We start from the raw sequence: 14,233 nt of genomic DNA, 5'->3' as shown, positions 1-14,233 counted from the left end.
TATCATTTTATATATAGCCTTATAGTCTATGGGAAACTGTAAATTATCTAATGATAGCAACATCATCTAAAAATCATTTTTTATCCAAAATCATTGAAATTAATGATCACAAACGTTTAAATAATGACAGTGGGTCTAGTTATATGTGATAACAATGTATAGTGAGCAGTGAAATAACTATTGGTTTCCATTTGTGGTGACTGCTGACTGACATTAGGGATGAGATTAAATAGATCCTGGAATTTAGCCTGGTCTGGAGCAGGCTAGCTCCACAGAATAAATCTCCATGGTAATTTATACCATAAAATATCCTCCTGCCCCCTATCCATCTTTAGTGCAACCGGATTACGGATCAATTGAGCCAGGATCACCAAGATATCCTGGCTTAATCCCTTATCCTAGTTTTGTGCAACAGGCCCCTGCTCTGCACTGGGTCAGTGGAGTGGATTGTTTTCTGGTTTCTAGGGGAGGGGCGGATAGGACTTCCCTACATCTTGCGCTCACTTTGAGCTGTACTTTTTACATCCCAGTTTACGTCTAGTTGGCATAACTCATTTCCGCATTCCCAAATCCTCCCAGATAGGGATCACTATTTAAACGGGCTGATGCAACGGTTTCCACTTTTTAAAATCTATTCTCGACCTTCAACTGACCAGAAGAAAGGACAACTGTTGCACTCGGGATCAAAGTCAGGTAATAGACATTTTCGTAATCGAGAAACATTTATTATACTGGGGCGCCACGCTTGAGTTGCGAGTGTGAGCAGCCCATTCGTTTTTCAGTGGACAATTGTGCACGGTCGTGCAATTGAGCAATCCCGTTCTTTCGTTCTTTTTGGATTGGGCAGCAATAGCCTAATGTAAGCATTTATGGAGATTATAAACGTTCTTCATGAGACATAACTTTGCACTCAATGGTTTTCTTCTGTTTAGTATGCACGCTTGCAAGGTTGCAGACCTACACGTTTATTCATCCTAATAAAGTGGTACTCTGCAACTTTATTTTTCCTGAACGAATATGACAAAACATTCCTCACAACACGTATAATTGATTTAATGTTTCATCACTCTGCAAAAGTCAGTTACATAACATGCATTCCATACTGAATAATAGCTTCTGCTTTGAAATGAGTCATGACTCAAGTGTATCATTATTAACCGAGGTTTACTTTTCTTGTTCTGTGTAAACACTGGCTTTCAGGAGTGTTACATAAACTTGATGGAATTCTGACAATGTATCAATTTAGTAGGTAGCCTATTACAATGTTAGCCTACTACTTACACTGCACACTGGATCGATGTTTCTGTGAAATAAAATTGGCTTCTGGTAATAATGTTCATTTCGCAACTAATTCAGCGCTCTGTTAAAGGTTTCTTCTCTCTTTTTTAACTTTCTGTTTTAGTTTCGAAACTTTCACTGTTGAATATCCTAATCATTGAGTAATGAACACATGTGTATCGTTCTTATTAAATAAAATACATATTTTAATTTAATTACATTTTCCAATCTGCCTTTATTGGGACATAGATTATATGAAGGGTGAGGTTGCAGATACAGTCCTCAATGGAAAACCTAAGGCGTCTATCACAGCTAGGTGTGAGGAACCACTTTGGACCAGATTGACATGAGACAATGGATTTCTCATAAACCCTGCCTTATTGTTCACCATTCATTCCTTGTATTCACTGGGAGGGAGAAAACAACATGTTTCTTTGTGAATGCAATGCAGGAACACAGGGCATTACATTAAGATATACATTTTGGTCATTTGGCAGATGCTCTTATCCAGAGGAACTTAGTCAGGGTGTTAAAATAAGTTACCAAAATCTGTTTGTCTCTAATACAAGGACAACAATAAGTCTATTCGATTATTTTCATAGATATCTGCAATGCCTGTGTAAGTGCAGTTAGCCTGCACATAAACTGTGCTACACACATTATAGTTGTTGCATAAAAAACATTATGGAGACCTGGTTGTCGAAGTATGTGACTACTGCATAGGTTACTAAAGCTGCCACGGAGGTCATTGTCATCATGTAGCATTACAACTAACGTCATAACAGTACTGTTTTTAACCATACTAGAGGAGTTCCACATATTACTTCCAGATTTTTGGGCCTGGTACTTTTCTTTTGAGTAACTTTGGAACTGAAACTAATTATAATCTGAGACAAAATGATGGACATTTGCTTGTGTTTTCTTGATTTAAAAATTGGTTTCAGTCCGGTACAATGAAAATGTGCACCACACAGCAAAAATGGAATCACGTTCTGCACCAAATCTATTCTGTTATATATGACAATTACCAGATTTTCATCCGTAAAGCCAAATTGGGTTGTATCTGTGCAATAATAATATTTTAATAAATGATTTACTTAGTTGAACAGAATTTGCTGTAAAAGGAGGGCAAATGGAAGCTGTTGGTAGATTTTAATGCTGCACATTAGGGCATTTAGGTGGTGGAGGGAGGGGGCAGGTAGAAAGGGGTAGAGTATTGTTGAGTGAAACAGGCCACACTTGCATGCAAATACACCAAAACCTCAAATGACTTGTCTTAGTACCTTGCCCAGAGTAAGGTTATTGGCTTACTTTGCTTGGTTCCCATTAATTGGAACTCAACATTGTACGACTAAACAGCATAGGCCCAGACTGCGTAGACATTGAAGGAAACCTTCAGTACTTTCTATTATTTGGGTAGGGTCTGAGATCAGTGTAGGAGATCCTGTATCAATGTATCCTGGGTATCTGGATTATTGTACACTCTTTTACTAGTTTGAAGTTGTATTAGTCGTATGTACAGGATACACATGGTATTCACCGTCCAACAAAATGCTTACTTGCCTGTTCCTTCCCAACAATGCAACAATAATAATAAATAATAAAATATAAAAAATAAGAGCATGAAGTAAATGGCTCAGTAGAATAGAATAAACATTTTATCATGAGTATAATACAGGAAGGCACAATGTATAGTCCAATATTTACATGTTTTGGGGAAGGGGGGATAGGGAGGCAAGTGTTTAAATTGTGCAGCATTTAGCAATCGTAATAAGTCTGGTAGCAGCAGTTGTGATGTGTGTAGCATGAATGTGTGTATGTGAGTGGGTGCATGTATGCCAAGGTGTGGAGAGTCAGTGCAGGTGGTCAGTCCAGTTCAAGTGTTCAGTAGTCTGTTGGCTTGTAGATGGAAACGGTCTCTGAGCCTGTTGGTATCAGACCTCATGCTCCGATACCGACTGCTCGACGGTAAGGGAGTGAACAGCTAGTGTGTGGGGTCCTTAATGATACTGCGTGCCTTCCTCAGGCACCGTTTCGAGTAGATTTCCTAGATGGGTGGGAGCACGGTCCCAGTGACGTACTGGGCTGTCTTCATCACCCGCTGGAGGGCCTTGCGGTTGTGGACGGAGACATTTTCGTATCAGGCCGTGATGCAACTGGTCAGGGCGCTCTCGATGGTGCAGCAGTAGTATATGGAGAGGACCTGGGTGGCATGCAAATGTATTCAGCTGCCTTAGGAAGTAGAGACTCTGTTGCACCCTCTTGACAAGAGTGGTGGTATTGTTGGTCCATGCCATGTCCTCAGTGATGTGGACGCGGAGGAACTTAACTGCTGTCTCTCTCTGCTGCAGTCCCGTTGATTTGAATCAGTGCATGTTCCCTCCTCTGCTTCCTGAAGTCAACAATTAACTCCTTTGTTTTGCTGACGTTGAGGGAAAGGTGGTTGTCCTGGCACCACAATGCCAGTTCACTTACCTCCTCCCTATAGGCTGACTTGTTGTTAGTTATCAGGCCTACAATCGTGGTGTCATCAGCAAACTTGATGATGGAGTTGGTGTCATGCAAAGCCATGCAGTCGTAGGTGTACAGGAAGTACAGCAGAAGGCCGAGGAAACATCATTAGGGGGCCCCTTAAGAGTCATTGTGGAGGAGGTGTTGTTGCCAATCCTCACAGCCTGTGGTCTGCCCGTCAGGAAGTCCAGGGTCCAGTTGCAGAGGGTGGTGTCCAGACCCAGGGCTCTGAGCTTGGTGTCGAGCTTGGAGGGAACAATGGTGTTGAATGCTAAACTGTAGTCAATGAACAGTATTCTCACATAGGTGTTCCTGTTGTCCAGATGTGTTACGGCCGTGTGAATAGCGATGGAAATGGCATGCTAACTTCCAAACAAAGAGAACACTGTTTCTGTTCTGTTTATTTTTCCTCATCATTCTCAGTCATTACTTGAATGCTTGCATATCCTGCTGGGCTCATAAGCGATTTCTATTTTTAGATATTTTGGAAGGATACTGTACATTCAGAGCAAAGGGGTACATTAATATGATTCTTTACCCAGGTTGTACCCCAGGGGTGTTACTTGGTTGGTGTTGTGAGTATTTGCTCTTGTGCTGCTGAGTCCATTTCAGTCCATAATGTGGTGGGAAATGTGAATGTGTGTGGGCAAATGAAATCAGACAGCGGTCTTGTCTGCAGCGTGCAACAGGCTCTGATATCCTTGGGAGAGTTGTGGTAGCTAGCTGTTGTCCTTGGCTACCCCTCTCCACGCACCTTCTCTTTGATTTTAGAGTGGCTTGATTTTCATTGCAACCTTGGCATTGAATAGTAGCAAGAGAATGAATGGCTGATGCAAGCTTACAAATGAGTGAGGCAAAATTTAGTAGAATCAAGCAGTTATAGATGTAAAGTGCTTTTTCTTTAAATATACTATATTGAGACACTGTTTAGTGAGCTACAGTGTAACCTATACCCTATCCGTCATCCTCCCAAATTAATTACTTGCTACTCACCTGGGAATAGAGGCAGATGTCCTTGCAAAACTTATATCACTACAGTTGTAAACCAAACAGATTTACAGGGAAGACACTGATGAACAAGTATGGCACCATAGCTCTTGGATAGTGTCAGTTTAGTCAGACAAAATAGGAGGAGAAGGGTTAGAGGAAGGGCCTTTATCAGGGTTGGCCACATTGTCCTGAGCTCCCGCAGCCACATTCCACCTCCCTGACATGGAGAAAAGGCTCATATGGAGGAAAACATGGGCAACGGGTGTTTCTTGGCAATTGCTGGCTGTAGTTCTCCTTGGCATAAAGGGGAACGTGTCTGAGTCTACTTTTGTGCAGGGCTGTGTGCCTCTCTTGGCCTCCTCGGGAATGAAAAAACCCCACATAGATCCATGCCAAGACCTCTGTAAATGGGAGTATACATACATTCCAGAAAAAAGAGAGATGAAATAATAAAATGGCCTAATGGGAGACAGCCTCTGCCTCCTGCTCTGCAACAGGCCAACAATTCATTAGAGAAGGCTGCCAGGGAGACCAGGTGCACCCGGGGAAATGCCTCCTTTAAGCCATTTAGCAGACTGAAATGAAAGTAGATCAATTAATTATCTGTCTACTATACCAAAACCAGAAGCAGGTTTGAAATGTGAATATTTGGGGTAAAATGTATTCAGATCTTTTACACTGGTATAGCTGCCAAATGTTGTGAAATGTTCAGAGTATAGGGACAAGGTGGTGAATCGTACATCTCAATCCACATGTCTTTGATTTTCTTCTCAATGTATTTTCCTGCCCTTTTGTCCCTGTTCCTATCAGCTGTGGTCACGGCCGGGTCTTATATGATGCCGGGACCAATCTCAGATCCTCTGGTGACAGCCGGCTCATTTCCCAGCCTGGGTCCCTTGGCAGGGATCCCCTCCACTACACTGACTGACCAGCTCAAATACGCCAACCTCCGGGAACTGGGGACCATGCTCTCTCCACTGCACTTCCTGGGCAAGCTAGGGAAGAGGCCCCTAACCATCAAAACAGAGGTGAGAATGAAAGTTTTTCTTTGGTTCTTGAAGATGATGTGCGACGTTTGAATTGAGACATCTTTCAGGTAATTTTACTGTTTAAGACTCACTCTTTTGTTTGATTATTTTTTACTTTTCTAACCATCACAGAAGTTTGAGTTAAAATGCATAGGCAATGTTTTGTTCCCAGAGCTCAGAGGGACTTCGGTATCTACTTAAAGATCCAATGCAGCTGTTTTTATCACAATATCAAATCATTTCTAGGTAACAATGAAGTACCTTACTGTGATTGTTTTCAACTAAAATGGTCAAAAAGAAACAAAAATAGCTTCTTAGCAAAGCGCAACTTCTCAAGCAAGAATTTTGCTAGGACTGTTTGGGAGTGGTCTGAGTGGGGAGGGGAAAACTGAAAACTAGCTGTTATTGGCATAGAGGTTTGGAACAGTTTTTCTTATTGGTCTATTAACTAATTTATCGCCTGGTGATGTCACCAGGCAGTAGTGATGGGTAACCGATGCCTTTGGGGCTTTCAACAAATTGTGCCGAAAAACGGTTCATTATTCGGAACTTTTAACACTGCACATTAGTGACATCTGCTGGTCAGGAATACATATCAGCATGTTTGCTGTTTTATATAGACCTGTTTTCTAAATGCTAATGCACCCATCAAAACGTCGTAGCGCAATGGATAGGCGTGAATGTTGGTAAACTAAATTTAGTTAGAATGCGGGCTTCGCATCCCACATCCTACTTGTTCTTTTTGCCCCTTACCCTTATATATTTATTTTATTTGAGCTCAATGCACACATTGCACAGTTTCTAGAGATAAATCAGATCCAGCTTGAACTGTGCGATGTAGTAGGGAGTTGTAGTTTCCAACAGGCCAATACTCTACATAGTTTAGCGCATTAAAACGTGGTAATTAACTACAATGACCATAATCCATAACGCATCTACTTGGTCTGTGTATCATTTACGCCTGCTATGGAAGAGACAAGAATGCGTGATCGTGAGGGGATATGGAGAGCAGCTGATGCTTCGCGAGGTATCTCTACCTGAAAATACATGATCAAAGTGATTGATAGTTGGTATTCAGCAGTCATAAAAGTATTCATTATTTACTTTGAAGAACAACAAAATAGTGATTTTGTCAGACAGCACAGGCAGTAGCTCTATAGAGATGAGATGATGACTTGGAATTAAATAATAGCCATCAAATAAAACACATACATATACACAACAACTGAAATATTTTATTGAAGTAAAGTGTATAAATTATAGTTAATAAGTGATAAGCAGTAATGGGCAATCATGGGACTCTTATGAATTGTTTTATTCTTTGTTACAGCATTCAACCCAAATAATCAGAAAACAGTGATTAATTTTTTTATAATTGTACCGAAACCGAACTGACCTCAAAAAGCACTAATCGCTCAGCACTATCCATGGTATTATTTAGGATGCTGAAGACAAAACATTATCATAGGCTACACTAAATAAAAATTTTTTTTGAACAACAATGGGAAGATATTGTGGTTTCACAGAAAAATGCTTTCGACCATAGCCAGGATTCAATCATGTGCCTATGCTGGTGTCTGATCCCAAATCCCTGTTCCTACCTGCTGAGCTACCGTTCAGGTGCTATAAACTGGAAAAATGTAACTAAATGTGTAAATAAGGTGTCCATTAGAGGTCGGTGTTTGAAAGCAACTTTGCAACAAAGAAAGCACCGGCACCACGGCGAAATCAGTGGGATCTCGCATTTTACAACAGACTGTTCGAAAAGGTACGTGATCAAACGAAGCTTCGTACATCATTGATCACGTGGGGCTGTTACTTTGAAACTATCCGTCTATGCTTTAAAATGAGCAACCTAGATTTATTTTACAATTATTTATTTTTTACAAAAGACAGAATGATTTACGATGTTAAATAAAAAACTGAACAGCCTATGATTATCAAAACTAATAATGTAAAAGTTAGAAATACAATGTAACCAGTGTTTCAAAGGCAAAATAAATAAATTAATCTATACAGGGATTTGATCCTGTGCCTCCACAAGACTAGAGATTAATTTGCTGCTGCTATACAGGCAGAACCACCTGTTATGTGAGAACTGGAGAAGAATGTCTATAGTACGCCTGTAAATAGTGTCCAGCAGAGGTCCATTTTTTGGCGGGATCCACTGACTGAGGGATCAAACTAAGCATTCATTGTACGTCATTTATTACGTGGTAACTGCTTGTCAACTTTGCTTTGGGTTTGAATGAAACTTTTTCAACTTTACATATTAACAAAAAACGTTGATACATAATTTGATAATGACCAATAACAACTACAAGAGCTGTTTCATTTACAATCACTGAGAAAGAAAACAATTCTAAATAGGCACTCTCAAGATGTGATACTAGTGCTACAATTTCAGAATAGATTATTCTACCTTGTGGCGCTACGCCCTGAGCTACTGTATCTTTACACCTTCTAAGAATGTGAAATATCTAGATAAAAACAAAAAGCTTCTAGCAGAGGTCGGCGCTCTCAGTTACGAGCAATGACACCTGTCAGATGCTAGTGTGACCTCCGAAGCTTCGAATGTCATCATCACGTGTTATTGTTACTTTGATACAAGCATCGATATGTTGTCGAATCAGTAGTGCTTTGAAAACTGTGTCGGAGCACCGGTATCAATCGTCCCATCACTACCAGGCAGGCCAAAACTCGATCCCACCAAAACAGGCTGACATTTATTTTGGAACAGCTCTTAACACTTAAAATGCATTATCAACATTTTCAGAATTTCACAATGTTATTCCAACCTCGTAGTGTGGAGATATATATATATATATATATATATACACTACCGTTCAAAAGTTTGGGGTCACTTAGACATTTCCTTGTTTTCGAAAGAAAAGCAAAAAAAATTTGTCCATTTTAAAATAACATCAAATTGATCAGAAATACAGTGTAGACAATGTTGTAACTGGAAACGGCTGATTTTTTTTTTTACATTAGAGTGTCTAGTTTGAGAAACAGGCACCTCACAGGTCCTCAACTGGCAGCTTCATTAAATAGTACCCGTAAAACACCAGCCTCAATGTCAACAGTGAAGCGGCGACTCCGGGATGCTGACCTTCTAGGCAGAGTTGCAAAGAAAAAGCCATATCTCAGACTGCCCATCTTAATCTTTTATTTTTATTGGCCAGTCTGAGATAAGCCACATCTCAGACTGCACATCTTAATCTTTTATTTTTATTGGCCAGTCTGAGATATGGCTTTTTCTTTGCAACTCTGCCTAGAAGGTCAGCATCCCGGAGTCGCCTCTTCACTGTTGACATTGAGACTGGTGTTTTGCGGGTACTATTTAATGAAGCTGCCAGTTGAGGACCTGTGAGGTGCCTGTTTCTCAAACTAGACACTCTAATGTATTTGTCCTCTTGCTCAGTTGTGCACCGGGGCCTCCCACTCCTCTTACTATTCTGGTTAGAGCCAGTTTGCACTGTTCTGTGAAGGGAGTAGTACACAGCGTTGTACGAGATCTTCCATTTCTTGGCAATTTCTCGCATGGAATAGCCTTCATTTCTCAGAACAAGAATAGACTGACGAGTTTCAGAAGAAAGTTATTTGTTTCTGGCTATTTTGAGCCTGTAATCGAACCCACAATTGCTGATGCTCTAGATAGTCAACTAGTCTAAAGAAGGCCAGTTTTATTGATTCTTTAATCAGTACAACAGTTTTCAGCTGTGCTAACATAATTGCAAAAGGGTTTTCTAATGATCAATTAGCCTTTTTAAAATGATAAACTTGGATTAGCAAACACAACGTGCCATTGGAACACAGGACTGATGGATGCTGATAATGGGCCTCTGTACGCCTATGTAGATATTCCATTAAAAATCAGCCGTTTCCAGTTACAACATTAACAATGTCTACACTGTATTTCTGATCAATTTGATGTTATTTTAAATGGACAATTTTGTTGTGCTTTTCTTTTGAAAACAAGGACATTTCTGAGTGACCACAAACTTTTGAGAGGTAGAGAGATTTGCGCTGGGCCTTTTAATGTTGACCAATGGCATCACCTATTGGACAGAATTATCATTAAAACAAATGTAACCTGCTTTTAGATTGTTTCCTACACTTGAACCATAATTGCTGGGTCCATTTTCCACCTTGTTCGGTTGTAAAATATGTTTGCATTTCTCCTTAATGTAGAGAGATGAGGAAGAAGACAGGAGGAAACGAAGGAGAGAGAAAAACAAAGTAGCAGCAGCACGCTGTAGAAACAAAAAGAAGGAGAGGACAGACTATCTACAAAGGGTGAGAGGTTTTTCTTTAATGAAATGTAAAATCAATCTCAACTTTTCTAAGAATAAGTAATGATCTTCCTTCCTTCCTCCTGCCCCCTCTGTCTCAGGAATCGGAGAGACTAGAGGTGATGAACTCTGACCTCAAAGCTCAGATCGAGGAGCTGAAGCATGAGCGGCAGCAGCTGATCATCATGTTGAATCGCCACCGCCCAACGTGCATCGTCAGGACGGACAGCGTCAAGACCCCTGAGAGCGAAGCCAACCCCCTGCTGGAGCACCTGGAGGGCAAGTGATGTCTCAGGACTCAGAGCAGAAGAGCAGCGTGTTGTTCCAGTTTACAGTGAAGCCCCACTCCGGCCAACTAGCAGCACTTCAGTACCTCTGGGTTCTTGGCTTAGAGGAAAACCAGCTAAGCACACCTGCCTGGAGCCAGAGAGCCTTTTAAACACAAAGGTGACCCAATGTGATTGGACTTCGTGCTGGCAGTTAAACACATTTATTTCTATGTTTTTTTTGTTTTGTTATTTCCATTCAGGGCCCCATAGCCTCAGCCACTATCACTATAAATAGAATAAATGGCTAAATGCAGCTTGGTGAGAAATACTCCACCACTCCTAGGCAACGTGACAGATCTCTCAGGCCCCTAGGCACAGTCAGAGCTTGTGCTATGTTTTGTTTTTACTTATGCGTACTAGTTATGAACTAGTATGGTTTTTGAATATTATTTTTTATTTGTATTACGATATGTCCTGATGGCAGACCGGTTGAACCGTTTTCTTTTGTCTTTTATTTTGGCGCAGGCGTCATATATGCACATAGCCTATATATGGACTGTTTACATTGTAGTTGGTCTGCTATTGCTACTTCCAAATATGGTTCTGATTTTTATACTTACTGTACATTATATCATATAGACATATATAAGCTATCACAAAAGGTGATACATTTTGTATTTCTGTTAAAAATAAATACATTTGTTATGGTTTAGAACTGTGAACAACTATTCAAATGGTCATTTAATCCGTGATATTAATAATGCCATTACAAAATTCCTAATTGTAAATGATACCATACCCTGGCATCATTACAACATTACTATAAGTCCATGTAAATGCAGCTGATGATTTGTCTATAAGCTCATTTACATCAGCTGCTTGATTTGATCACTTGACTTTTTCATTCATTTGTTTAAAGGGTAAATTTTGTGTAACACTGCCATCTGATGGCGGATATTCATATAGGCACACAGGTTCCGGCATGGGAGGCTATATGGACCATAGAATAGACATTAAAACCAGATATGGACAAGCCTGGTGCCAAAATGTATGACCTATTATGTTGTGGAGTGGAGACTAATTGATTGAGAAATAGACACATCTCAAATAATGTCAGACTGGTATTGCATATCATAGATCACTCAGATTTGGTCTCCGATGAGAGTTTAATACTCTTTTGGGATTTTTATAAAGCCTTTGATACAGTAGAACATTACTTTATTGTTCATGCCCTTAAAAAAATTGGCTTTGGAGATTTATTTTGTAAAACTGTTAAACTCTGTATACAAATGGTAATAGCTCTATCAAATTGAAAGCAGGTACCTCTCCAAGGTTTGAATTCATGCGGGGTATCAGACAAGTGTGTCCAATTTCACCTTATCTCTTCCTATTAGCCACACAGCTTCTTACTTCTCATATTAAGACAAGTGTTTTAAAGGGTATTTCTATTGCAAACAGGGAGATCATTATTAGTCAGAGGATGACACCACCCTCTTTTTAAAGTATTCCTCTCAGATTCCAATTGCACTTAATGTGATTCATTCATTCTTTAAAGCCCTCAAACTCAACTCTGGACCTCAACCAGTTCCGCTGCATTTTTTCATTGTTACCATCTAATCAGGGACTGATTTAGACCTGGGACACCAGGTGTGTGCAATTAAGTATCTGGTAGAACAGAAAACCAGCAGGCTTCGGACCTCGTAGAGTTAGAGTTAAATAGCCCCTAAAACATTCTGGTCTTGGGTTGAACATAAATGTGAACTGTTGCCAGTAAAAAACTGTGATATGCCCTCAATCTAAGGATTCACTTATCTGGGAATTACGATAACAAAAAATCTAAAAGCTAGATGTTTTCTGAACTTTAATCCCGTTTTATAGAGAGAACTCAAAAGAAACAATCATTGTTTACAAAGGCTTTTATCGCTGAAGGGTAGAATATTACTCATAAAAGCTGAGGGTATTTACAGGCTCATTTACAGTGCATTCGGAAAGTATTCAGACCACATTTTGTTACGTTACAGCCTTTTTCTAAAATGGAATTAAAAAATAATAATCCTCATCAATCTACACACAATACCCCATAACGACAAAGCGAAAACTGGTTTTTAGAGATTTTTTAATAATTTATAAAAAATAAAAAACATACCTTATTTACATAAGTATTCAGACCCTTTGCTATGAGACTCAAAAGTGAGCTTAGGTGCATCCTGTTTCCATTGATCATCATTGAGGTGTTTCTACAACTTAATTGGAGTCCACCTGTGGTAAATTCAATTGATTGGACATGATTTGGAAAGGCACACACCTGTCTATATAAGGTCCCACAGTTGACAGTGCATGTCAGAGCAAATACCAAACCATGAGGTTGAAGGAATTGTCCGTAGACCTCCGAGACAGGATTGTGTCAAGGTACAGCTCTGAGGAAGGGTCCCAAAAAATTCTGCAGCATTGAAGATCCCCAAGAACACAGTGGCCTCCATCATTCTTAAGTGGAAGAAGTTTGGAACCACCAAGACATATCCTAGAGCTGGCCGCCCGGCCAAACTGAGCAATCTGGGGAGAAGGGCCTTGGTCAGGGAGATGACCAAGAACCCGTTGGTCACTCTGACAGAGCTCCAGAGTTCCTCTGTGGAGATGTGAGAACCTTCCTGAAGGACAACCATCTCCGCAGCACTCCACCAATCAGGCCTTTATGGTAGAGTGGCCAGATGGAAGCCACTCCTCAGTAAAAGGTGCATGACAGCCTGCTTGGAGTTTGCCAAAAGGCACCTAAAGGACTCTGACCAAGAGAAACAAGATTCTCTGGTCTGATGAAACCAGAACGCTTGGCATTCAGGCCAAAGAGTCACATCTGGAGGAAACCTGGCACCATCCCTACGGTGAAGCATGGTGGTGGCAGCATCATGCTGTGGGGATGTTTTTCAGCGGCAGGGACTGGGAGACTAGTCAGGATTGAGGGATAGGTGAAACGGAGCAAAGTACAGAGGGATCCTTGATGAAAACCTGCTCCAGAGCGCTCAGGACCTCAGACTGGGGCGAAGGTTCACCTTCCGACAGGACAACGACCCTAAGCACACAGCCAAGACAACGCAGGAGTGGCTTTGGGACAAGTCTCTGAATGTCCTTGAGGGGCCCAGCCAGAGCCCGGACTTGAACCCGATCTAACATCTCTGGAGAGACCTGAAAATAGCTGTGCAGCAACGCTCGCCATCCAACCTGACAGAGCTTGAGAGGATCTGTAAATACAGTGGGGAGAACAAGTATTTGATACACTGCCGATCTTGCAGGTTTTCCTATTTACAAAGCATGTAGAGGTCTTTAATTTTTATCATAGGTACACTTCAACTGTAAGAGACGGAATCTAAAACAAAAATCCAGAAAATCAAATTGTATGATTTTTAAGTAATTAATTTGCATTTTATTGCATGACATAAGTATTTGATACATCACAAAAGCAGAACTTAATATTTCGTACAGAAACCTTTGTTTGCAATTACAGAGATCATACGTTTCCTGTAGGTCTTGACCAGGTTTGCACACACTGCAGCAGGGATTTTGGCCCACTCCTCCATACAGACCTTCTCCAGATCCTTCAGGTTTCGGGGCTGTCGCTGGGCAATACGGATTTTCAGCTCCCTCCAAAGATTTTCTTTTGGGTTCAGGTCTGGAGACTGGCTAGGCCACTCCAGGACCTTGAGATGCTTCTTACAGAGCCACTCCTTAGTTGCCCTGGCTGTGTGTTTCGGGTCATTGTCATGCTGGAAGACCCAGCCACGACCCATCTTCAATGGTCTTACTGAGGGAAGGAGGTTGTTGGCCAAGATCTCGCGATACATGGCCCCATCCATCCTCCCCTCAATAC

General features: G+C 40.8%; 1 protein-coding gene across 1 annotated transcript; it reads left to right on the top strand.

The window, feature by feature from the left end:
* The first annotated feature begins 581 nt into the window (after positions 1-581).
* LOC311103104 (jun dimerization protein 2-like) lies at positions 582-11,091 on the top strand. Its single transcript, XM_084144641.1, has 4 exons — positions 582-693; positions 5,590-5,807; positions 10,002-10,106; positions 10,204-11,091. Exons 1-4 carry the CDS (start codon positions 606-608, stop codon positions 10,387-10,389), a joined length of 597 nt encoding a protein of 198 aa, XP_084000767.1. The 5' UTR covers positions 582-605; the 3' UTR covers positions 10,390-11,091.
* The last annotated feature ends 3,142 nt before the right edge of the window (positions 11,092-14,233 follow it).

This window comes from Coregonus lavaretus (assembly GCF_964263955.1).
Source record: "Coregonus lavaretus genome assembly, chromosome: 27".
In the NCBI taxonomy this organism is placed as follows: Eukaryota; Metazoa; Chordata; class Actinopteri; order Salmoniformes; family Salmonidae; genus Coregonus; species Coregonus lavaretus.
The sequence above is the reverse complement of the archived record's forward strand: the minus strand, read 5'-3'. Positions and strand labels throughout refer to the sequence as shown.